General features: G+C 41.0%; 1 protein-coding gene across 14 annotated transcripts in view; it reads right to left on the bottom strand.

Moving 5' to 3' along the window:
• The window catches only part of BCAS3 (BCAS3 microtubule associated cell migration factor), a 369,789-nt gene that overhangs the window by 161,059 nt on the left and 182,054 nt on the right, over nt 1-26,676 (bottom strand). Inside the window, exon 24 of one of the 14 annotated variants that reach the window (XM_080382862.1) lies at nt 3,719-25,743. The exons of the other annotated variants lie outside the window; for them this stretch is intronic. Within the exon in view, the coding sequence (XP_080238988.1) occupies nt 25,652-25,743 (92 nt within the window). The 3' untranslated portion in view covers nt 3,719-25,651. Of the gene's footprint in view, nt 1-3,718; nt 25,744-26,676 lie in introns of those variants that run through there. 14 annotated transcript variants of the gene reach the window in all.

Here is a 26,676-nt window from a genome sequence, read left to right on the forward strand (position 1 = left end):
TTTTGGCAATTAACCTCGTGGTCATACACTTCAAAGGAAACAACTGTTGAGTTTAACCTCCTTGAGCTACCACGGATTCCTTTATGATTTTTCTTCAAACACTTTTATCCCGAACAAAAATGCAGAGTGATAAGATTCATGTTTATTTTTCCATTTTGTTAGTTTCTTACGATCACAATTATCTCTACCAGTTACTGCTATTTTGTGCTCCGCAAAGTGTATGTGGAAAGCAGCTCTCCTGTTAATTCCCATTTGTAAGGCAGGGTACTCTGCTTGCTGGAATCCACGCAATTGATACATCTGACCCCTCCTTGCCCCTGTTTGCAAATCTCTCACATATTTCTCACAATGCCTAAAAGCTCAGAAAACAGAAAATGCAAAGTAGAGTTAATGCTAAGGGCATGAGATGCCATTAGAAATAGATCTGCATTTTGTAAAACTCCACCATTACCGAGAGACAGGACTACTTTACACATCAGAAGAGCTAAGAATTCCTCCACCTTCAATTAGAATACCAGTTAGCGAGATCAGGATCAATGTTAGGACAAACTAAGTTAACTTTTCCTTCTGTCTAAACTTCTGACTATAACATATATTAATTTACCAGACTGTGCAGCTGTTCCTTAAGCAACTGGATAGCTAATGATAGGAAAGTACCAAAGCAAATACTATAGGAGTGTGATCAAATTACTTGGAATGTTGTTCTCCCCCCATTCCCATTCTGGTATTATTGCACATTTCTTCTCCAAAGTAATCACAGAACTGTAAAATGGGTTATTCTTAGGCGAAGCTACCATCAGAGCGCCAAAGAATACCAAAACCGTGTTTGAATGACCTTTTGCTACCGAGCAAGCACACCCCGGCTGCACTAAGGGCTGCAGGGAAAGCATCACTTTCCTCTGGCTGCAAGCTGCCTTGGGTGGGAGGGAGTGGCTGTAAGGGAGAAGGAACAAAATATTTGTCTAGGAAAAGAATGTAACAAAAGTTTTGTATCTGTCTTGCAGTGCAAGAAAGGGAAGCATTTGGGCAAGCATATGGCATATGTTTCAGCTTGGGGTGGTGGTGGGAATCACGATGTTATGTGCAGTTCAGACCAAATAGAAAACTTATTCTGACTATTCTCATTTGTCAGAGGCTTTTCAAAACTAAGCAGATCTCTCCAGAGCTCTAAATGTCAAAGGAGGAAGTAACTGGTGGGTACTGAGTTTACATTTCAGGCTCTCTCTTAACTGTTTCCACTTTTAATTTTAATATGCTTGTCAACAAAATGAAAAACTCCCTCACTCACTCAAAAAAAAAAAAAAGAGAGAAGAAAGAAGAAATTAGCACATTAAATGATACGTGGGTCTGGTGCTATGTTGCACAGTTCAGTGAACCCCTGCACAGATCAGCAAGATGGCTGGAAATGTCTCTTTCCGTCTGTTTTTCATCTCGAAAGCCTGTGTACTCAGCAGAGTGTGAAGAGTGCCTCTCTCCCCTCTGAACGCTCTCCTGCTCGCCCCCCCCAAAAGCCCCTGCAGCAGAGAACAGGAACTAGAGCAAATGCTTTTGTGAATTAAGAGATCTTGTGAGCGTAAATTTGGTCAGGCTGCTCCTTTCTGCAGGCCAGCCCCGGCTGCTGCCCCAGGATGTGAACTGTCAGTTTGCATAGCTGGTGATGAGTTGCAGAACCATCAGTAAAGGTGAAGACGGCAGAAGCAAGAAAGATTCAAGACTGGTGGAAATCATTTCACAAGGAAAATTTCAGCCATCAGTGGGAGGAAGCTTTGAAAAATGCTGCCATTTCCGAGTCAGAACGAAGGAAAAATTAAATTACTGCCGGTGAGGCGAGCCAAAGTCGCATCTTACCCTAGGGAGAGGTTTGATAATGGTAAACATTTGACAGCTGGCCTGAAGTTGTTATCTTGTTCTAACAGTTGTTATAGTCTGAACGAACATTTCTGATAAGAGAACAGAAAGAAAAACACTAAAGCATTTTTAATTTCTCGCTTTCTACATTTTAAGCTGCACTGCCCAAAGCTAAACAGGTTTAAAGCAGTTTGCCACCATCAGTTCAATTAAAGCTTCAGTTTTTAGACAAAGTGATGGACTACAGTTCGAAACCAAGGGCAGCACCACTTCAGCTGAATCAACGGCGAGTGTGTACAGCAATGCTTTAAGAAGAATTTAAAATAACTTCAACCCACTCACTTTCACTATCCCTTAAACATCCTCTGTTTCACAAAGAGTTGTAAGAATTAGCCCTAAATTAAAGTGAAATTGAAAAAAATAATCAATTTGAGTACTTAACTTCAAGATCTACCACAAACCCTTGCTCCTTTATTACTCTACCATCAAGCTGTTGATGTACAGCCACAAAACTTTTAACTCCCTGCCATCACATAACAAAGAATAATTAGGCAGACACATTAGAGAGGTAGCAACCTTCCCCACCTGACCAGAGCAATAATAAATGAAAACCAGCTCTGTTTAAGCAGAAAAAGAGTATGCCATCTTCTCAGGCAATTGAATTATACATAAGATTTTTTCGTGCTCTGTTGTTACTGACAAAGCATGTCTTGAGGAGCGAAACACAGCTCTGCTCGGCACTGCTGTTAGCAGCTCCTCCTTTAGAAAAATACATTGTGGATATGGAAAGCACATTACACGTATGTCAAAATCAAACTACCATTCTGGCAGTGAGACATGGGTAGTTTTTTTTTTTCTTTTCTTTTTTAAAATGAGGAATGCATTTCTAAGCTGTTTAACTAACACAGCTTAACCTCACAGAACACATGCATTGAACATTTACCTCCCATTAAAAATAATGAAGATGAGTATGTACCTTGGCCATTAAACTCTGTTTAATACCTTACTGAAACGGACAGTTGGTAAATCTTCATGTCACTGTATGCCTAAAACCTTCCTGCCAAACGTGCCGCCTCACTGCAGAGGCAGCACATGCAGCTGGCACAGTTAAAGCAGACAGCTATCTTTTCCCTGACAGTAATGATCCCAACTACAGGCACACGATAACGCTCCAATTAGAAAGGCAGCAGGTAAAACTTGTTCCTTAGATACAGAAAGAGTTTTGGAGTTAATGTATCTCCTATATTAACAGGTAGAAAGTGTTTCATTACTTTTTCAAATGACTCTACCCCATCTTAAAGCAAGAGTGTATAAATTGATATTAAAGTATGGTATTTTGAGAATGTTTCAAAGTAAGGTCAAACTCGTATTAAAAAACCTACTAGTGTAGGCTAAAATAACAGTCTGGCTGAGCAGCCTTCGGTGCATCTGGGTTCAATTACCCACTACATCCTTGCTATGTTTTCTACTAGCAAGAACAACGCAAGCAAGGCTTGGAGTTCACGAATAATGTCAAAGTTAGGTTACTCAGAAGAGGAATGAGATAAATCATCCAAACATCACAGTCATATTGGCAGACAATTTTTCCCCCCTTTACTTCATCACTGAAAGCAGCACAATATTGCGTAACAACAAATAGAGGACAAAAGTCCTCACCTCACAAGGAAGACTGAACTCAGCTGGAATGCCTGCTGTTATACACACTCCAAAAGAGAATGAAAAGTACACATTAAAGTGATAGTTAATTAAAAAAAACCCCAAAAACAAAAAAGGCAACCCCCAACCTAATACTCAGGGCAAACAAACATGATTTACCACACTGTCACCCTGTCTGGTTTTTTTTTTTGTTTGTTTTTGGGTTTTTTTTGCATTTGCATTTGACCCTGGAACAATGAGGCTGGATTAACATTCATTACTTTCATTCAACAAGCTGCCGTGTGCAGCAGGAACTGCTCCAGCACCTCCTTCCGAAAAAAGAAAGTGGCTGTGACACTTGTTGAAATGTTGGCTCTCTCCTTTACTAACTGGCTCAACGGTGCCCAAAACTTAGACCACATACAAGTGTTCTCTGTCTTGCTTTCATGTTGTCAAGCTGGTTAATGAGGATTTAAGAGCTGGGTGGGTAAGTAACACACTGGGGCTCACCTCTGCAGTGCCCCGAGGTAAGAGGATGCCAGGCTGGGAGCAGCCATCCTAAGGACCGCAATGAAATCGGGCTACCGTGTCCGACACAAACAGTGTAAGACAGAATTTCGACTCCAGTGTCACAGGCTCTCCCGAAGGACAGCCGCCACATCCCCGTGCCACACACCGCAGCCTGACTAGTCCGACACGGTGAGGTCGTACTTAGACCATTAACAGAATCACAACAACGGCTGTCTGCAAAGACAGATGCTCCTCCAGGGAATGCGAAGACTGTCATTCACTTCCATCAAGGCCCATTAAAAAAGCAATTGTCAGTAAAGTTACTCAAAATTACCTATGTTCTGAGGAAGACTGTATAAAGTATTTTTAAAGCGCCATGTTTAATTCTGAGCTGCTCCATATGACACATGGTAAAAGCTAGCAATAAATTGCTACCATCAACAACACGGTTGTTTTGTATGAGAAGTTATTTTATCCATTCTGTATTCTGTTTGCAAAATAATGACACTTTTACAAAATGATCAATCAGGTTAAATTTAGAGGAAAAAGCATCTTTTACCAAGACAGTAGTTGTCAGAACACTTCTGAAATAGAATGTAACAAGATCTTAAATCATGCAATATCCAAATGCCCCATTATATATATATATATATAATAAATTCATACTATTGTAATGTACCTAATTATATAAGGTCATTTCTTATAGAAAAGCTCTAGCATAAAAGTTTTATGCAAGAACAGTCTGGCTGTTTATTAATTTACTATCGCAGATGAGAAGCCCTCCACTGACGGTTACACGAACGCATGCGACACTTCTGCATTCCAGAACAACAACCCGCCCAGCCTACAAAATATTAACCAGCCACCAGAGTCATGGACCGAACAGACCTCGGGGCTGAGTCCCTCCCTATGTCTGCGTGTATGGCACCGTCCCCCTCTCCCAGCACTTGCCCTGTGCTTACCTGTTTCCCTGGAGACCAGCATGTACAATGAATGCTATAAATACAGGGAGTAATTGGGCATCTCTTGAAGCAAACCTTGTAAGCCGTTTGCAGTCTCAGGAATGTTTTAACTTCTGGAGCAGAGAATGATCTTCATTTACAAAGAACATGAATGCAGCCCTCTGATGGACCAAGCTCAGAGCCAGAGTGAGGGAGAATCTAGAGGCAAACCCCACCCTCGGACAAGCCATCACGAGTGCTGGGGAACGCTGAATTTTGGCAAGGGCAACCTAGACTTTGCTGATGATTCTCCCACTGGGAACAACGCTTAGCATCACCGTGAACCCTTAACACACTACAAAATACAAGGGTAAGATTTAAAGCTTATTTCTAAAGGTAATCTTAAAAGCTACATGTGCCACATGCACGCACCTTAACACACCAGTGTTTCGTCAGGGTCTTATCTCCTCATAGTCTCTTGCTCGTGGCTAAGGAAAGGCCCTAAGCAGCCAGTTGCCGCTGAAGGAACAAACCAGCAGCTGTGCAAAACCCCTGCTTGGCTCGTCAGCTTATTGCAGAAGCTGCCGCATTTACAAGTGATTTGCCAAGTTTTGGTGGAGCTCTATCAGCATTCAAAGACGCAATTCAGAATTTTCTGAGCTCAAGTTACCCAAACGGTACCTACTTACCAAACAAGGAGGTGCATTTGTACTTCCCAAGGCAAGCCATGCAAACTGGAAAGATATGTGTAAGTACATATATAGATAAAAAAATATAGTAACAATACTTTTTATCTCCAGTGGAATCTCTCTCATACCCTTTAGTTTTAGTTATTTCAGCTCTTAAGTTCTTTCACGTAAAGGCTTCAAGGTTCTTCTGAATACTGGCTTTAAACGATGAAACAGTATCTCCAGCAAAAACCCCAGGGTATTTAGGGATGTATACGATTGAAGATACTCATTTGCATCAATGGAATTTCAACTTTGCCGTGAACTAAGCACTTCTCCAGCCAGGAAAAAGAACTACCCTTGCACATAGCACTTCGGCCAAGCTTTGACAAGCCTGGCATCAGTGACACAGAGAAACAGCAGATTCATGTCTAGTTCCTGCCTACCCCAACACCCAATTGGTACAATGGTAACTCAAATAAGTTTCACTGTCGTTAACTAAGGTATCATATACAAACCGTTAACTACAGCCTTGCAAGGGATAACAGAGCTTCCCCCGGCTGCTTGCTGGAGCCCTGCAAACCCCCGCGAGCAAGACAGCCTTTTCAGTAAGTGATGGGCATCACCAGAACCATGCTCAGCATGTTGACAGAAAGCTGCTTACAAGGTACAGCTGACTGACGGCTGCTTTTGTCATCTGATCTTGCTCTACCCAAGTCAAATTCAAAATTCCCAAGTAAAATCGCCCCTCACATTAGTCAAGGTAATTAAGCAACGAGACACACTAGATCTAACCACAATCAAAGCGATCACTGCTTTCCTACTAAGCATACTGAGAAGAACTCTATACCACTAACTATGCAGCGGCAAGAGATGAAGTCTTCTCTCACAAGACAGTTTTAATGCCTGCAGTAAACCTGTTTAAGACTGAATTTACTTCCAGATTTTCAGTCCTTCGCTTGCACGCTGGAATTGGGAGGTATGGCAGAAGGGGGGTTGCGGGGTTTGCATCTCACCAAGAACAAAGGCAAGCAACTTCAATACAACCTTGAAACAGACCTGCAGGCAGAATTGTCTTTTGTAAAAATTATATTCCTCTGACTACGATGTGTAAGTATCTGCTCTTATCTAATAAAAAGATCCTTTTGAAGTAAGTGGTTCAGTTGGGCTGTGCCAATGCTTGTGTTACTCACCCAGAAGAAAGGCCCGCTGAATACAGTACGCAAAAGCTTTGTCTGATCTGTATCACTTTGAACCATAAAAGCAGCAAGAGTAAAACCAGAAGGGAAGTCAAGTGCTTAATACTGGACAGCGACTTTCTTTAAATCTCTTCTACTTCCTAATTAACTACAGTGAATCTACTAACAGCAGTGAGCGGTAGGTGCCTTTCCTGCATGGATAAACACCCAGAAATCGAGAAAGTGCATTGGGGCTCGGTGAATACAAGTAATGCTTTGCCTGCAACTCTAGTGCTTTACAGGATTATTTGTGGAAGCAGACATAATTAAGGTTGTCTTTTGGGAGGCTATCCAAAACCAATATGAAAGATACATAATTCCAGGTTATCACCCAGCAGAAATTTGTTAAACATCACTTCTGTCCATTTGCATGTTATTTGCAAAAAAAGCAAGCAAGCAAACAACACTGTAAATGAAAGCCTAAAGATTTTCTTTACATTTTCTAAAAACTAAGGATTTAGAAATCAGCTGAAAAATTTATAGCAGGCACAGCTCAGGCACATAGGATTTTTAAAAAAAATTGATTTTCAAAAGTTATGGTTGATTTCATGGCAGAAAAATGCAAAAGGACCACTAAAGCTATTCAGTTCCTTAAAAGAGATGTAAAGGGTAAGTTTGTCTAGAATTTAGTCAGCATTTCCTAAGAACCCTTCTATATTTATAGTGCAATTGTTGAGATGTTGTCACTCATAGAATAGAAGCCATCAGTCATACTGGTATTTATAAAGAATTCATAGTGGTAAACTCTTCAGATATTCTGGTATCATTCTGAAGCACGATGAATTTCATGCTGGCCTTTTGGACAAGCTTTTGAGAAGAGTTAGGAACCTAATTTCCAGCATTAAGAATGAAGGTGGGTTTTTTAAAGTGTGTGTGCATATATATTTATATATTTATTTATTTATTTCAAGTCTCTTCTATCTTGAGCCTTTTGCAATGTGAGATCCTTTGGCTTTTTGAGGGATTTGTGCATCACAACAGACAACTGCATGCCCTTGCTTCCATACTTAAAGACAATGGTAACTATTTGCCCAAAACCTCACTCGAAGCTACTGTTCTGCTGAGCAACTCAGAAATATGAATCCAGGAGATTCATAATTCTGCAACATCTGAGAATACTTGCTCAGATTTGCAGGACTACTACATCACCTAATACAGAATCTTACCAGAAGGAATACAGACCAAGCAATCCTTGTTCTGGGTTATCTTTCTAAGAACTCCTACGGATTAAGTACATGCAGAATATTATGTTACTGAACGCAGACCTAGCCGCTCTGCAATTAGCAAATTATTTTTAAACACTTTATATGTGATTATGGCTAATGAATAAACACATATGTATGATGGGACATGTTACGGTTCACAAAAGCAATACAACATCTTTCAGCTACCCTTTCTTAAAAACCTAATATGCTTGTACATAAATAAAGCCCTTAGCTTGCTTGGATAGACTCTCACTGAGACGTGCCGATGGTGCTAATTCAGAGCAGAAAACGCTCTTATTCCAGGCCACTGCAGTGAAGTGACATTTACCTAATGCAGCTATAAATTTCCTGATAATTAGTGGGCAGCTGATGGTGATGCAATCTGACTAGTGCAGCAATGCCAGCCTCAAACTAACTCTCCAACACCCACAAGTTAATCAGATTTAAAACCACAGATTTCCAAAATTCTGAAGAGTGCAATGGCTCAGAGACAAAGGCTGGTGCCACTAAGCTTACACCAGTTGCTGTGATTTTTTTAATGTTCCAGACACTGCTATAACGAGATGTAGCTCCCCCTTTACACTCAACAATTTTCAGCGTAAAAAAGCTCATACGACTTTTCACTTAGCAATACATTATCAACCTTTCCTGAACTCTGTACAGTTGTGGAGTAAATTTAGGTAACTTCATATGGCCACAATGATAGAATTTGGAGGTACACAAAATAGTATCTTCAAAAATAATTTCCAAAACTTACTTAAATTTTACAAGTTTTGAGATTCCTTAGCCAGTTTTGAAGTGTCCAACATCATTTGGATTTTCAAAGTGAAGTAGCTGAGCACTAACTTTAAAAATCTGGCAACAAATCACATACAATCTTTCATCTATTGTGAGGTGCAGAGTCCCCAGTGTTGCTTCATTCTACATCACTACCATACAGAATAATTCAGTTTAACAAAATGGTATTAAGGAACCTTAATTTTTGTTTTCATTTTTCAAATCTAGTGCTGGAAAACGTTTACATTCTAATACTTTTGAAGTACGAGACTGATTAAATAGTAGCCTTGGATGTCCTAGTTCAGTAAGTTTATTTAACACTGCAAGAACTACTATGGAAGTTGTAAGTAGATTCTCAGACAGAGAGAAAACACAGACCCATCCTTTAAAATACTTTCTCAAAACAATCTTTGACCCTTTTCAGTGCATCATGAACGAGGCCAGTCAATCAGAGAACACCCTTCTCCCTGTTCTTTTCTGGATGAACTATTTCTTTATTGCACTATTTTAGAAAGAAAAAAGAAACTTCCTGCATGATAGGTTAGAATATTGTTCTGAAGCAAAGCATAAGAGAAAACAGCACGGAAAGTTAACGTTTGGAGAGTACCCTGACATTCTCGTTGAACACAATGGGCCATCTACACATTCTCACTGCTTGCTTCCTGAAGAAGCCATCAAAGCCATAAGGATGGCACAGGAACGCTTCCCACATCCACTAGTGCTCCCGTTCCTGCGTCATTCAGCAGACTGACTTGTCCGAGATGTGAGATTAGCGTCTCAGCTTCCCAACTGCACTTTGCTTCTGGTTTTGCCTGCTGTTTTTGGACAATCAAGCTCAGCAAGCAGTGATTAACAGGTCACCCTACCTGGTAGCAAGTGGAGTACCACAGCGGGCTGCCCTGGGACCTGTCCTCCTTCCCATCTGCATCACTGACTTGGAAGAAGCAACTGAGCGCACTGCTGTCACATTTACAGATGACACCAAATTGGGAGGATGTGTTGAAATGCTCGAGGGCAGGGCTGCCACTCAGGGGAACTTGAGGAAACAGGCTGACAAAAACCTGGGGACACACAAGGACAAGTGCAGAGTCTTGCACCTCATGAGGAAGAGCCCTTTGCAGCAATACCAGCTCCTGCACCACACCTGGTCAGGGGCAGAGAGCAAAGGCACTCGGTGCCAGCCACTGCTGCTTTCATAAATGCTCCTGCAGCGGATAGATCTTCTCTCTAGATCAACGGCATCCTCATGCGAACACAGATCTGACAAGAAAATAACTGCAGAGATTAGGATGGTTTTTAATAGGCCTACCATATCCCTGCATGCATAATACAAAGGCTGATAAAGTCGGGGCATGTTTTTCCACATACTCAGCTTTTCCGTTCATACACTAATTATAACCCATGCTGATCTTTAAAAATGGAAAAACCCACAGAATTAAAAAAACTACAATAGGGTGAAATCCTTATGTTTATTTTTGTTTTGAATTCCTAGTTAACAGAAGTGTCTGACTATCTAGAGCCTACCGATATGCTTTTGAAATCTGTCTTTAGTTACACGTCCAACACTAGATAGGAACTTTCTGACCTCTCCCCGATTTAAAACTTCATTGTAAGCATTACTTTTTGTCATTCTTTTTCCTTATTAAAAAGGGCAGTGTGGAAAAAAGATGATTAAAGATATCAAACAAACACCAAACCTCATGTGAATGGACTGTTGGAAAATAAAGTACGATTTAATGACGTGAGAAATTAGATGAAACTGTCAAGTTTAAAGAATCTTAAAATGGTTAACAGGTCAAAACATAAAAACTTCTTTATGTATAGAGTGAATATAAAGGGAACATGGTAAGTATCTGCCAAGGGTTAATTGCAACCCTGCATGAAAAGCAGTTAACAAGTGAGAGTTAGAACACCCAGGAGGAAAAGAAAAATTTTTCCAGTGCCATGAGAAATAAACAACAAGGGGGAAATATTTCCTTTGGCCACTGTTACCTCCTCTCCAAAAGCTCAGAGGAGCAGTGGGAATGCCAGGGCCTGGTTTGCTCTTGACTCCCTCTGAAACATTTGTCTTCATTACCACTCTTTTTAATCAGGGCTCCTTCATGAGTGTTTCTGCTCAGCCCCCAAGGGGCAACTCTCGGCTGCGATAAATCAGCATCCATACCGCAAGTCACTAATCAGCACTCTCAGGGAAAGAATAACAGTGAAGTGCAGACCACTAAAGGCTTGGAGAAACCTGAAGGCTCAGTGGCCTCAAGGAAGAACGGCCTACATAAAAATAATAAGTCAGTGAACCATCACTACCTTCTAGGCTTAGCAGGACTTGCATTTGGAGATATTATTTAAAAGCCTCTTGCACACAAATTGTTCCTGCTGTATAAAGGGTACTTTATTGATAAAGAGGCAAAGCGCTATCACCCTTGAGCTTGGTTTGACTAATTCAGTGTATTTCACTTCTACCTCCTACTAGAAAGCACTCAAGGAAACAAACTTGGCAATGGATACTTAGTGCTGCTGTCCTACGGTTTCTGGAGAAAAAGATCAGTATATACTTAAACAGAAAGAGGAGGAAAGGGAAACTGACAGAAGATAACACACTCCCAAGACACCTCCTGTATTATCACCATGGAAGAGTGAAGTACTTTGTCTGTTTCTTCTGTTTTAAAAGGTTATTTATAAACACAGCTAAACAGATGTCATCTTAAAAGGAAAAATACCTGCATAGGTTATCTGTACTTGTGATGATCTCCCTGCATCTGATCCCTTTAAAACTATTGCGCAATGTTCCAACTGCAGAAACAATTAATATTTCAATAGTCATTATTATTCCTTGAAATTGTCCAAATTCCCAAGCCTGCGTCAATGCTTGCCAAATACATCACAGAAAAAAAGCTGAATGCACACCCAAACCCCTTCTGCTTTTTCCCAAGCAGCTTAGATGCCAGTACCACTATGAAATAACTGTGAGCTGTAAAACCGTACTAAGTATTGGCATCCAAATTAGCAAACTAAGCATCCTCCTATCCAATAGCTGTTAAACAAAAATCCCAGAGCAAGCTTTTCCAAAACCACAACTGCTGCCATCCACAATTTTTTCCCCTGTTAAGACTCATCTCTATGGTACCTGGAAACCTGGCCCACGTAGATAAAGTGATTATAGCCGTACATGGAAAGATCACAGAAAAAGAAGATTCTTCCACTGTTCCTACTTCCAAAGTTCAGGAAGGTCCAGAAATCACACCCATCCAGTGAGCAGACTCCAGCACTGAAACTGAGTGTTACTGTAGAAAACCTTTCTACAGTCCTAAACCAACAAACCAGAATTATTTACTGTTGTCTACTACATTTTTCCTTGAAGTTTTAGACCACATAAACCGTAGAACAGATTCAGTTATAGCTGGGAGGTACAGAAGAGCACCTGCAAATGCTTCCACATGGCCCAGACTTTGAGGTCTCTCGCACGGGCTTCACTGGTATTTCCATGGCAGGACGTACAGCCATAGCTAAGTCAGCTTCTGTGTCTCATACAATAGTGGTTTTAACAGAACTTTAGATTCTGGGTTTAACCCCGATTTAAATTAAGAAAGAATAATGGCCCTGTGCTTCAGCAGCAGTAGGCTTCGCTGCTTCGCAAGCGTCCCATTAGCAGAGGGCCCCGTCAGGTTACTAACCAGCATCCTGGGGACCTGGGCTGGCAGGACCTGTGTCACTTTCTGCGCAACCTCTGTCAAACTGTTCCTAAAACAACAGGGAGCACCACCAGCACCAAGCGGCTTCTGACCAAAGGTTTAATCCTGAACCACCCCCAGAGGGGAAGGGACAGGACCTTCTGCTGTCAACTCAGCCTGAGCTCCTGAAGGGTTCTGAGCTCTCCCTCAGGTTCATTACACTTAAAGGGCTTACCCTGAGCAGCATAAAAACATTTGCTACTTCATGTTAATCAAAACACAAGTAACTAATTTGCTAATCGTGCTTATATTAGTATGCATTTGAATTCAGAAGTTACCCAAGTAGCTAATTTCAGATCGTTAAAAGGAGGCACATACAGCGTGCTCAGTTTAGGGAGAGACAATGTGCTTGGAAGTCAAAACTTTTGAGCGCTATAAATAGGTGGTTTAGTGAAGTTAGAGATGGGTTGTATTAGAAGAGCTGCTAAACCAGAGCACGGAATGTAACAAAGATATTCTCTACATCAATCGTCCTCCTTTACTTCAAAGAATTCAATATACTTCAGTGTTCCTTTCTCAAAGATGAAAATTGCCATTTAAGTTGTCTGGTCCCACTCCACTTAAATGATCCTTTAATTTCCTTTCTTATTTCTAAGCCCTCAGGTGGCTAGTGCAATGCTATCTGGCCTTGGTTGCATGTAAAGTTCACAGCTCCTTGCCTGATCTCATGATCCTCTCTCAAAACAGCACTTGCAGAAGCGTTTCCTGTCGAGCTCTGCCTTGCGTGATGTGCTCCTCGGCTGCGTCAGCTGCCAGACTAAAGCCCTTTCGTGGAACGCCACAGAGAACTCGGCGCGGCCCCTTCCCCCTCCACCTAGGGCCTGACATCCGGAACTGACTTCGGAAGTACTATAATGGTTACCAAATTTTTGGGAACTGCCTTAGCTTTTCTGAGCTAAACATATGTTTAGTACAGGCAGCATCCACCGTCGCCACTTGACCTTACAGCAGCCTTTGAGTTGCTGATTTTTCTTTTCCCCCTTTTTTTTTTTCTTTCCTTGAAAAAACAAGAAAACTTTTACCAGATAACACATGATGTAAATGCAAAATTATGTTGTGAAATGACTGCAAACATGCTGTTTTCCAGATGTTTGACAAGACAGTAAAGAAACAGCACAAAGAAGGGTCAACAGTTTCCGTCAGAGACTCTGCTGGGTTCCACATGAAAAAAAATCCCAAACCCCAACATTCAGATCTCATAAATGCAAGAGACTCGGCACAGCTGTCAGGGTCAGGCTATTTAGACTTTAGAAATAAAGCGCGAGGTTCCTCTGTCATCTGCCAAATTTCACTCCATCGATAGGTGGTTAAAAGACATTTGACTGTTAACATTCTATGAATTTCCTAAAACCATTATTACCTCAAATGAAAAAGACTGCCTGGGAATCGCTGCTCCCGGTAAAAGCTATCTGAGGTAAGCAGGACTGCATCCTCTGTCTGCTTATAAATTCACATCTTCCCTGAACTGCACAAAACCAAAACTTGGCAGGAGAAATTGATCAAAAAGAATTGGAAGATGAGATGAAAGAAAATAGCAGCTGCCAGGCACTTCCTCTTCTCCCCACTGCGCCAAGAATGACCAATACTATTGCCACAAGGAATATAATTTTTTTCATCATCTTTATATTTTTATTTTTCATCATCTAATCCCACAGCTGGTGTCAGAAGGACAGACAGATCACCCTGTTGATCACGAACACTGCTACCAGCGCCAGGCCCCAGAAAGCTGCAGAGATGTGGACAACTTAGCATGAATCCACTGAGATTGGCAAGGCTGGAATTTAGTTTCTTTCCAACTCTCCTTCCTCTCTCAGGACACAAACCTGTCCCTTTCGACAAGGCCATCGGGAGCAGCAATTATAAGGCTGTTTTTGCTATGCTCTCCTTCAGTCCCCTTTTCCACTCAAGCAATTTTTACTGAGTACATTACTTGTGATGGGCTAGATGATACTTTTCACAGAAACTGGATTAATTAAATCATTAAATTTCTTCATGTTTCTACATAGGAAAACACCAACCCTAATTTACAGACAGCTCTGCCAAAATGGAAACTACGGTTTCAGACCCGCTCATTTGTTAACGTGTGATCCACTCAAAGCAGGATCACGTCAAATGCCTTTTAAAGACATGTGGCTTAGTCCTACCCCGTGATGTTTACAGGGCTGCCTGCAGCTTCCTTGCTCAGCTACGGGGAGTATGGTCAGGCTCCCGCACTGAAGCCAGCACAGGCAGGGACTCCCACAGCCTGTATGCAAACTCGTATCCTGCATCCCTGAGGTTCTGGGGATGCAAGAAAAGACACCCCATGAATGTGTTCTACACAAGGACACAGACAGGTGTGACTAGAGTGAATTATGGTATGCCTTTATGTGAAAACGACACCACTGAACCTATTTTAGCTCCAGTCAGAGCATGCGTCTGTGGAGCTACTCTAAAACTGCTTATTCTGTTCTAGCTGCACCAATCCATTCCCCTGCAGACAACCCCAAGCCGACAATGAATTAATTGACTGTATTCAGCAGCAATAGCCAGTAGTTGGCAGCACGGTCCTTCCACCTCAGACACATGCCTTGGGGAGATCTCCCCTGGCTGGCAGAGAACTGCTTCTAATGGTATCTTAAAAATATTTTTGTCCCCCTTCTCTGCAGTAATCAGGATAAAAAGTCAACATGCTCCGCACCTGCCTCACTGTCATAGCAGGATACCCTTCCTCTAGGAAAGCCTGACAGAAAAGAAAAGCTGGATTTCCCTGTGTTACTGACTCAATAAAATCCCCAGCTTGCCTTTTGCTGTGTTATTGCATCATTAAAATATTGCATCATTGAAATATACACTTAATTTTATTTACAGTGAAGGAAATCACTCATTTGGTTGTGAAAGAGTTAATAAGGAAGAAAATCACACACAGTGCGTGTTAAAGGTTAGAGGAATAATCAGTCATTTGAAAAACACTACATAAACATTTTTCCGGATGCAATTTTCAGTCCAAGGATACATTTCCCAGTAGAAATCAGCAGCTAAAAAGGAAATCATTTAGTCTCCATAAGTGCCAAATTGTATCCTGATTTTTCCTGGTCTGGCTCGACTTTCAAAACTAGTGGTTCAACTTCTGCAATCTTTCACCCAATGACTATATAAACACATCCTTATAAGACAGACATAATCCTTGGGTGGGCCAATTTATGTTGGATTATGAAAATACTTAAAGTACAGAATCGTATAATGACTGTTGTCCTTTGGTTTGCACTAAACGGAAAAAAAAATCCTGGCTAATACAGACAGTCTACACCGTTTCAAAAGGCAATCCGTGACATTCTTCTTTTGCAACTGTGTCAACATCTTTTGAAAGTAATTAGGTACCACTAAATTTATTATTTAGTTATCACAAGCTCTATTTTAATGACACCTAATGTGACATGTATCTATTTTGAGTTTTCACATGTGGGGGGAAAAAAAAAAGAAAAAAATCTCTGGCAAACCGTCTGCATATCAACGTGGTGAGCTACCGCACAGCGCGAGCTTACGCTGTACCGCACGATTGGAGTGCATTAAGTTGTTACGCACACCAGCCAGAAAAACAATTCTCACTCTCAAAAATACTTTGGCTACTCTCCGTTTGGTTAAAGGTTATATAAATAGTAGCTTTAAGAAGGATAAAACAATCTCCATACAAAGCAAACAAATTCATTTGTAATTTATTGCTGTCCAATAGACATATACACACACCCACGTATAAATGTATACTTTCAAAAAATTATCTGTTCCTGCACATTTATGCTTTCAGCAATGTAGCCGAGAAACAATGGAAACTTTTATTCTTCGTGGAAAGGTAAATTCTGTTTTTTCGCTTCCCTTCTGAAACTCTAGAGTTTTTACAGGCAACTACAAAAGTCAGCATGCTAAAGCCAACAGTATCCCATCTTCAACACTTACCATGTGGTAGAAGAGAACTTTCCTTTCCCTCCAATGTATAAAGTTATGTGAAAGAAGACATTTTTCTAGTCTATAGAGAGTAAAGAATAAATTATAGTGATAAGATCTGGAAAAGTTTGGTTGGAAGTTAAGAGATTTTCACATCTGTGTCTACACATCCATGCCTTGGGAATAATGTATCTCAAGTACCAGTCACATAAAAATGCAAGAAATCGTTCCTCTCTCAAACGTAGCAAAACCATTCATTGTACTTATGTCTACACTTTGACTAGTAGCTTACAACAGTGATCTGAGCTAGCAAACAAAAACACTTTACCTTTAACTTACGATGTTATTTAATGCATGTATATGCATTAAAAAATACACATATACTAACAAATACACAACTTAATTCACCATGACGTTATTCCCTCTTTGAGCTTGAATAAAGTTAATTTATTCATGCTGTTCAAACATAAACCGAGTGATACTGCAGCAAATCTGCATGTAATACCGCGACAAGGCTGATTTATATCCCTAAAGTCAACGACCATCTTCCTCTCTGTTTCTTAGGGCTTTGGATTCCCCTCCACTACTTTTCCGGCAGATTCTCACATTATATTCTGAACAATAGTTCAATGTCATGTCAACAACACCTGAGGAATTACACCTTGTGTTTAAAGGGATAATGGTACAGCCTTTCACAAACCTCATACAGAATGCTTGTGTGTATCAGACAACAGGAGTACTAGAAAATGTACCGTCTGCTTTCTTGAAGCTTTCTGCGTCATCTCAAGGTGAAAGAATGACTGGGGAAAGAAAGGCATGCATCCTAAGCTTTGTATGAACACTGCCTTCTTTTATAATACAGCTAGGCAGGTAACAAACACAATGTACACTTAACACACCATTCCACAGTTTTACTCCCATGAAAGAAAAAGAAACAGAATTAAATAATTTAAGCCACTAACACTTTTCTCTAGTTGCCTAGTACAAAGTATGAATTATTTCAAAGGAAGTTTGTATTATGAACCCCTAGTTCACAGAAATAATAATTAACATACATACACACCCCTCCCATATTCCACAAAACAGTGAAGAGCAGACACATAAAACACACACCAAGGTCCTCCAACTACGAGGACTTCAGTGCAAGTATCTCAGCTGCCTGCTTTATCCTACTTTTTGACAGGAAAAAGCACTCAAACAGATTCAGTGGGGCAGAATTATACCAGACTTACTAAGCCCCAGTACCCTCTTTGAACCGTAAAAGAAAAAGATTTTGTTTAAAATCAAGAATTTCTGGTTGACATATTTTGCGTTCCTTTCTGATTTAAAACACCCCGCTATGAAAGCTACCATTATTTAAAAGTGAAGAAAGAAAAAGGAATTTGCCCCATTTCTCCCCACTCCTCACTTTGCTATTGTCCCCTGTATCTATTTCCAGGAAGCCATATTCATTAGGGTTAATCTGCCTACTAAATGAATAAACAAAGGATTTCTCTGTCACTGAGAGGCCAGGTGAGCCGATATCATCTTCTAACACAGAAAATCATCCGCACAAATACAGCGCAGGAAATTACCTGCTGCAATCCCACACCTGGGATCATTTGGCAAGTAGCTTAGAAATGCTGAGTAGATGACTGAAATCAAACTAATTATTATTTTTTTTTAATGCAGATCTTCTGTCAGCAGAAAAAAAGGCCTTTCAAAAAGTGTGATGCAAAAAGGTCTCAAATGTCTTGGCTTACTACACTTCCTAATATTTCAGAAAAATGTCCTCATATGAAAATGTTATATGGATTTCTATAATTAAAGTATTCTGTTTGCTTACTAATGACAATTACCTATGGCTGTTTCCAGCCACGCCCACGCTGCTGTGTGCTGCAGAAGTTTACAAATTGTAAGAGTCTAATGAATGGGACAGAAAAAAGGGTCTACTCGAGCGTCAAGAAATACTGACATAAATGAAGCACCTAATACGATAACACAAACACATGCAACTCCTTGCACAGAGCTAACTCGAAGCGCTGTGAGTTATCACGTTTCTGGTAGGCATCACTGCAGACGGGGCTTCAGAAGCGTCTGCGTGTTTCAACAGCTGGCACCCGAAGGATGAACTTGTGCAGAAACAAATATGGAGGGGTATTATGAGTATGATGAGAGGTTGGGGGTAATCACCAAAAAATCCACAGATGAGATACAAACAGGCATTCAAATGCCTGGCTGCAAATGTATGAACATTGCACACGATATGGCAGAAAAGGAGCCAAAGCAGAGACTGAGAACTACAGAAAATGCTGTGACAAAGGAGGAAGATGTGCTCAGCAGCCGTGATTGGGACTGATGGAGACACAGGGTAATTCTGAGTATCAAGGAAACCGAACAGGAGAGATCACAAAATTCAAGAAAAGAAAGGAATCACACCTGCAGAGAAACACACAGGCACGAAAACCAAAGTTCACAGCTCGGCAACACTATGGAGGAAGAAAGGCCAGGATTTGAAGCCGGCCTGGATGAATGGTGCTCCCAAAGCTACCCAGCAAAAGGCTCCCTTCCCTCCCGCAAACATGGGTTCTTTTTGATGTTCCTTATACAGCGGGCAAGAAGAGATAAATTAAAATTGAGAACCTAGAGAGGCCTTTGATCCTATTGCCTGGAAATATGTATAAGAATATTTTCTCCAGACGTACTTTTGCTATATATGGAAACCAAATGCTGACTAATCATATAAACCTTATGGTGCCTAAGCACAGCTGTAATCTGCAGCAGAACACTGTCACAACGGCAAAGGAAAATGTGGAAAACTAAGAAGTTAGCTGCGGTGCTGAGAAAGAGGAGAAAATGGTGATCAAAGGCACTGGAGGCCAGATTAGACAAGAGGGAGAGCTTCTAGCTGGTTAGCTTTTAAGATACAAGTGACATATTTATGACTTATTCTTGTATTACTGAACTTTAACAGTCCAAGTAATGATTATTCATTTTCCAAGTTTATAGAAAAATGACTCTATGCAAGACCTGCTGACTCAGGACAACGGTAATGGGATACGAAAGCCTGAATTTTCATTTATTGGTGCATAGATAGCACCAGTTGGTAGTGATACAGCCGTTTAGAGCTGTTTATCAAGACATGCCACGAGTCTTTGTTGGGAACAGAAGAAGGGGAGGCGAGAGCCACAGCCTGCCCACTTGGCCTTATGTTTCAGGCACGCAGCGGGATGGGGTGTCAAGAGAAGCACGTACATGGCACCAGCACTCGCGGTGACTGCCAGGGACGGCACAGCTTGGCAGCAGCCGAGGGCAGCCTGGGCTTCACTGCTTGAGTGCGGCTGGGGAATACAAGGACTTCTGTTTCTATGGGTATTCCTTGTCCTCTGAAATGACACCAAAATAATGCAAAGAAACAGAATCGATTTCCCTTTAAAAGGACAAGGCATAGAGAATTTATACATTCTTAGAGTAATTTCAATTTATGGGAATGGGATTGTACTGATATCCCCAAACAACAAGATGGAATCTCTTGGAACTTTTTTTTTTTTTTTTTTTTTAAATACTCACATTCTTGGCTGCTAAGATTTTGTGCTGGAGCTTTTATGTTCACAGAAGATAGTGGAAATACACAAACCCCTTTCACTACTGACTAAACAGCAGGAGAGGACATGTAATATCAACAAATCTATTTACAAATGGGAGTAGCGTTTCTTAGTACATCAACTTCAAGGTAAACCTCTACAATTCTACTGTTTTATCTTTAAATCACTTTTTTTTTTTAAATCAAATCATATTCCTTTAGGATACACTAGTCAATGTGAGTGACCACAGCATTTAGGAATGTGACTCTACTGCATGTGTGAAAATCTAGTGGTCTTTCCCCAGCGTGGCTTGGAAGTCCACGTTATCTTGGTTACACCAGTCATCTAAAAAACATCTCACCGAGCCACACTGGCGTGTGACCACCTTACACTCACTTTCCAGTGGCATATTAAAGATACCACCTAACTACCAGCTAACTAACACAGAAAACTGTTATTAACTGTGAAATTTGAGAGTAAGGTGATACGGTAATACAGAGTACCCCGGTCAGCATTTATTACTGGAGTTCATCAGTCATTTACAGAGTCCCCAGTACGAGCAATGAGAGAAACACGAACTCCGAGAACAGCATCAGTGCTTGCTTTTCACTTAAAGCGCTCATCAGTATGGCACACCTACTCAATGCTTTCAATAGGTGTTAAAAATTCCTACGCTGTAACGCAGTAAATGCATTATGAACAGGCAAAGGCAAGTGGCTATAGTTTAGAAGCACAAAGGTGAGATAATGGCCTTCCACATCACTGAACTGTCAACCTCATTTAGCATAAAGCATGGCATCTGGAGATTTCAAATCATACAGCCGTTTAAAAATATATAGAATGTTAAATTAAATGACAAACACGAGACATGTCACCTTTTAGAGGCAGAAATGTAAAACCAAAGCATATGTTCTCCAACTGTATTTGCTTCAGGATCAGCAATATTTTTGTAACCTCATTAGTTTCTTGACTTGGTTTTAAACATGGAAGGATGGATACACAAATAAGTTATAGGTCCTCCATACGATATCCTCAATCGTAAGTCAATCTTTACTAGCAAAATAAATGAAGAACTCTGGATTTAACTCTTACGGAGAGTCTGGAAGGTGAAGACAATGAGAAAAAATTGCCGCAAGCTGTTAGGGATGAAATTTACTCTGTATTTTGAAGTCTGAATCTGAGAGTCACATGTAGATATCTAGTTTTCAAATCCACATCTACAAATAAATCCTGTGGCCTCTATGTGTGCTGAACTCTGACAAGCCCAGAAGTCCCACGTGGTTAGCACGCAGAAACGGGTCCACGCGCAGCCACCCTGATCGAGGGCCAGCCGATGTCTGCAGCAGTTTATCTGTCTCTGTGTGGCACTGAGCCTAAGCTAATAAACTGTAGTTGGCTCCACACAGAGCTAGCTCGGGTCTCAGCACTGTGGTCTTGTAACCCCTACGGTGGGACAACACTGTGCTGAGCCGGCTGGGCAGCTCTGCAGGGAGCCGGCTCGTGGGTGGCACAGCCAGGGCCAAGGAGGTGACAAACCCCGCTCCTGAGCATCATTTGGACACATCTGCCCTGTGCTTCTGCTCTTCCACTACCCTCGGCAGGCCAGCTCACTGGCCCCCTTGGAGAGGGAGGGCAGACTGCATGTGCACCCTCACCTGCACTAGAGGCTGCTACCCATCTGAGCTATCGCTGTACTTCAGTCACATTACATCACTTAAGAGCACACGGTCAGCACTTCATGGCATGCACAATCTTTCACTGAAGTGTTATTAAAAGGCTATAACTAGGTCAATAAAGCTGTATTTTATTTGTCCTCTCACAGCAATGTGGAAGTGGTGCCTGCTGAGGACATTAAACAAAACATCATACCCAAAATTCAAATTATTTTTCAGCTAGCCACTATATAAGTGGATCTGTTACAAGTGGCCAGTTTAACATACTGCAGGGGAGTGCTGCGAAGTACTCATGTCAGGGTACTGCACCAGGCAGAGCTGGCTCCCCTCTATCCTGCCCTCCTCACCCCCTTATCAAAACTGATTTTATAGTGTGAGGAATATTTGATACTGCCTAACGATGAAAGTCCACTGAGCCCTGACCCAGAGCATCTTTAAGCACATGGTTGAGCATTTACCTGAAGATCAGTAAGGATGGCTTCTCTTTCTTTGCAGGCACTGTAGGACCAGCACAAACCAACTGCAGTGTAATTTTTTTTTTTTTTTTTTTTTTTTTTGCAAGCCAGATTCCCAAAGTTTCAGTCACAGGTTTCATTGGAGAGAAAGGAAAAGGCATCAGCAAAAATTTAAAATAAAATCATGTAATAGTGAAGCACTGCTTACAGTTTAGCTTATTGCGCATGAAAGTTTAAACTTTGCTTTCAACCTTGGTTTTCCAAACATTCCATCATTCACCAGAGTTAAAAATAAGAGAAAGCAAGGACGAAATGTAAATGATTAAAATGCATGCATATGTTCTTTTGTAAAATACATAATGCTTCTGCAAGGCTTTCCCTCGTATTTTGGACACAAATCAAGGGGGAAATGGTTCGCTTATGATAGTGAATTTTTTATCTAACTTCAGTGGCAAAATGTACTTCCATGTAAGTGTTTCACTGCATACTGCTTGTTGCTGTTGGTTTGGTGTTTTTTAAAGCTTAACTAGAAACACCAAAACCAAAAGACTAATACAAGACACTGTTTTCTTCTCCAAATTCTTTCATGGCAACTTTCTGTTTTTTTAAAAAAATCCACTAGCAACACAAACAACCTCATAGATGATCTACAGTCATTTAGTGAATTTGACATTCAATCACAAATAAGTTCTGAGGATGTTATGCTTACTTTTAAAATATATTTTAAATGACAGTCAAACAGTACAGCACATGGTGATTTGCTCAGCATACAATGCTGTAAACAATATAGGTCAAAGTCTGAAGAGGTACTTTTTCAATTAATGGAAATTGTCCTGGTAGCAAAGAGCTAGCAAGATCCTTACTACAACACTGGCTTCTATCGCTTTTTTACAGCAAGGTGAAAATACATACGTATACCTGCCTGGAGGCTTCCTTTCCCATAGTAGCATAGTCAGGACCTTCTGAAGGGTCCTAACATTAAAAGAGGCTACAAATTACAGTTTCCAGTTCCTATTCTGCCCTACTTACATCAACGGTACCATAACTTGGAGCAAAGGATAAGTAATGCAAAAGACAATGACGGAGCTGGTTACCAAAACTAACGCTCAAACCCAACCAGATACACACAAGCAAGCATTTGGTTTCTGTGCCAAAGCCTTGCAAATTCTATGATTAATCCAGCAATACAGGTGGGCTGTGCACAGCCAGGGCCAGCTGCATCTGGGACAAACGCCCAGGCAAGCAAGCGTGTGTAGGTCCCGCGCTTCGAGCAGATGTGAGCTCAACGGAAAGCAGCTGTGCTGGACGCCCCTATAGGTATTCTATACAGCACGCCCGGCACAGGAGGCACAAAGGGCTGCCCGCTGTTGGAGGGAAACAGCAGGCAAGAGAGACTTGGCAAGCCTGGGATTTCAGAAGAGGAGGGCCTGCATCCCACTTGACCTGGGGACAGGGGATTTTTGATAGGACTACTACAATCAGAGTTTATAAAATGTATTTGGAAAGGCCTTCGTGTTGGTTTTGGGATAGCATACGAAGGCCCCAGGAATCCACTCTGAGGCCTTAAATCTGCAGCCAAACTCCAGCAAACCCATATGTTAGTCATATTACCACCTTTTTCTTTTCCCCGTTCTTGCTCCATTTTAAAGGACCACGCCCTGCACATAAACGCAAGAGAGGCTCATATAGCACTTCTCTTACCTGGAGAAACCCTGTGCTAATGATGTGAGTAATCCCAAATCTGCTTTCTGTCATTTACTGATTTCAACCTGCTTGTTTTCACCTTTCCAAGGGCAACAGCACAGGAAGGTTTATGTACACAAAGCACAGCTTTCTGTGCTCCCCCTAAGACTCTGCATTCTTTTTGGAAGGAGGCAAGTCTCAGGCAGGCTGTCCCCAGCAGCGGTCAAGACTGTAGGAGATCTCCTATTTGCAGAGCGCCCACAGCTGGAGGCACAGCCAGCAACTCCATACTTGCTCACAAGAACCAGCTGAGGAGGAAGATGGTGATGAGAGGAGGAAGATGGTGATGAACAGGGGCTCCTTTCACCCCGCGCTCCCCTTCCCAGCTCACCATTGCTTGCTGGCACCAGCTTTGGCTTTTTGCAGCACTCCGCCCATAGCTAGAGTACTAACCGGTACCCAGTTTAGCTTTGGTTGTAATAAAAAGTGAAAGCAATGCAAGCAGCAGATAAAGCACTATTAAAAAACTGGCTGGGGTCACGCCAGGAATGGAGTCCAAGGCAGGGGGAGGAGCCAAGACAACTGCAAACTGATGGGTATTTCACAGTATGGGATAATTAAGAAAACCAAAATATTTTCCATCTGTTTTTTTACCCCTTACGTCATTGAAGCAATAAAATATATACAAGTAAGTACCAACAGACTATATTTCAACTTAGATATAAATATTTATTTCCAGCTGAGAACATCCTTACTTCAGCAAGGAGAAGACAGAGTGAGAAGGCTGTGATTGTAATCACACCCACGAAGTATTAAACTCCACCTTAAAACAGATCAAATGCCTAGCTCATTTATCGTGCCAAATAGCTCAGTTTTATATGGCATATACCTAAACCCACACTTCTGTTCAGTCGTCTATATTAATACTCCAATGAACAATAGCTAAAACCTGCCAATTTTGGATTAACAATGGTGAAAATAGGTGCATATGCTGACATCCACTAAAAAACCCACAAACAGCCACATGTGCGGACTTGAAGTTCTTTTTTAAAGTTGTTTCAGTACAGATACAGACTGTGCAGAGTCTTTCCACCACAAGCAGTGGACTGGACCAGATGAGCTCTGAAATGAGACATTAAACCTGTGGTAATTGACCAAAGAACAATTTGTTGTGGCTCTGGAAATAGTAAGCCTCGATCATTTCAATTATTACATAGTAAAGTATTATCCATACAAAAAAAAAAACACCAAACAAAAAACCCCCACAACAAACCAAAACCAAAAAAAAAACCCTTATCTGTAGTATGAGGAAGTACGGGCGAGAGGAAAATTAGCAATTCACATTGAAAGTAATTTCTGGTATGATACTGGTGGCCAGCTCACATGCTGCACAGCTGAGAGCTCTATGGCTGTACCCTAAATCAGCAGCTCATCAACTCCCTCCTCAGTTTCTCCTTCCTTTTTGTGCGTTTTGATTTAAATTGCAGCACTGTTATCTCATTACTTGGAAAAAAGCAAGAATTACAAACAAGCCACCATACTTTAAAAACTATTTCTGCCATCTAACAAAGATGGGACTAGACAAAAAAAAATAATATTCAGGATTCAGTACGAAACTAGGAGACTTTGCCTAGCAGCTGCTACAACACTTCCAACAGTCCTTGAAAAACCAAACCCAAAAAAACATTCTTCAGACACTGCTTCATGCCTGGTTTTACATCTACAGATTCAATTGCTCTGAAGAGGCCATCACAACCTATAGTATTCAGGTAGTTGCTGTGCTCTAGGGACATGGACATCAAGCCTCTACAGGTACTTCACGGGCAGGAGGAAGCTGAGAGACAAAAGGAAGAGTCTGCAGAGCCCTGAGGACAACGGCTGATGTTCTGGAACAGTTCCTGAAAGCAAGGAAGGACACGTTGGAGGATCTCAAGAGGATCAGAACCAGCAAGCAATCCTGGTCATTAAAAACCTAGCATCTGACAGAGACTGTAGTGCAGAGTGGAGGAGATACGCTTGCAACAAGAAATAATGAAGCATATTTAGAGTTTTTTCAAAGCAAACAGTAAGCAAACACTTCAAAGGATAGACTAATTTAGTGAAATAATTAAATAAAAATGTCTGTTCTAAAACTGCAAAACTGAAAAGCTTTCCCTGAAACAATACTGACTAAAATGCATTTGCAGATGGATGTTCAAATACTCTTCAATTGCGCATCTAATAATTTTGAGAACACTTCAAACGCTCTTGATTAATAGATGAGTTTAGAATAATTACAAACTTACAAAAATATCAAGATTTGTAAAACGATTCCTTTAAGCACTGTATAAAATGAGCAGAAATGTCAATGAGCATGCTTCTTTGCAGATACTGAATGGTGTGTTGTTTCTGTGCAATCTATAAAAACACAAGTACAGACACTGAGGTTTCTGGATCTCTTGTAAGTTTAACAGTAGCTAGGAGCTCTTAGATCTCAAGCTATAATAAATATTGTATCCTACAGGAGCCCATCGGGAATCTCAGCTCATGTGTTGTTCCACAGAAGATTGTGGTGTCAGATATGATTAGAATCAGCACTTTCCACTTATTCAGAGCTTTAAAGCTACCTACACAGAACATTAACAACTGTTAATGAAAGACAAGCGAGGGGTACATAAGACAATCCTACATTCAGAATGAGTTTGTGTTAGCTACAGATACGCAAAATACCTATTGCAAATTTTCTGTTTGCTTATGGGGAAAAAATCCAAGGCATTTATATATTTGGACCAAACCATGCTCTAGCACACTGCTATTTCTTGGCTGACAAACCGTTACATGAACTGAAGGTG

Source organism: Falco punctatus (genome assembly GCF_963210335.1).
Source record: "Falco punctatus genome assembly, chromosome: 1".
NCBI lineage: Eukaryota > Metazoa > Chordata > Aves > Falconiformes > Falconidae > Falco > Falco punctatus.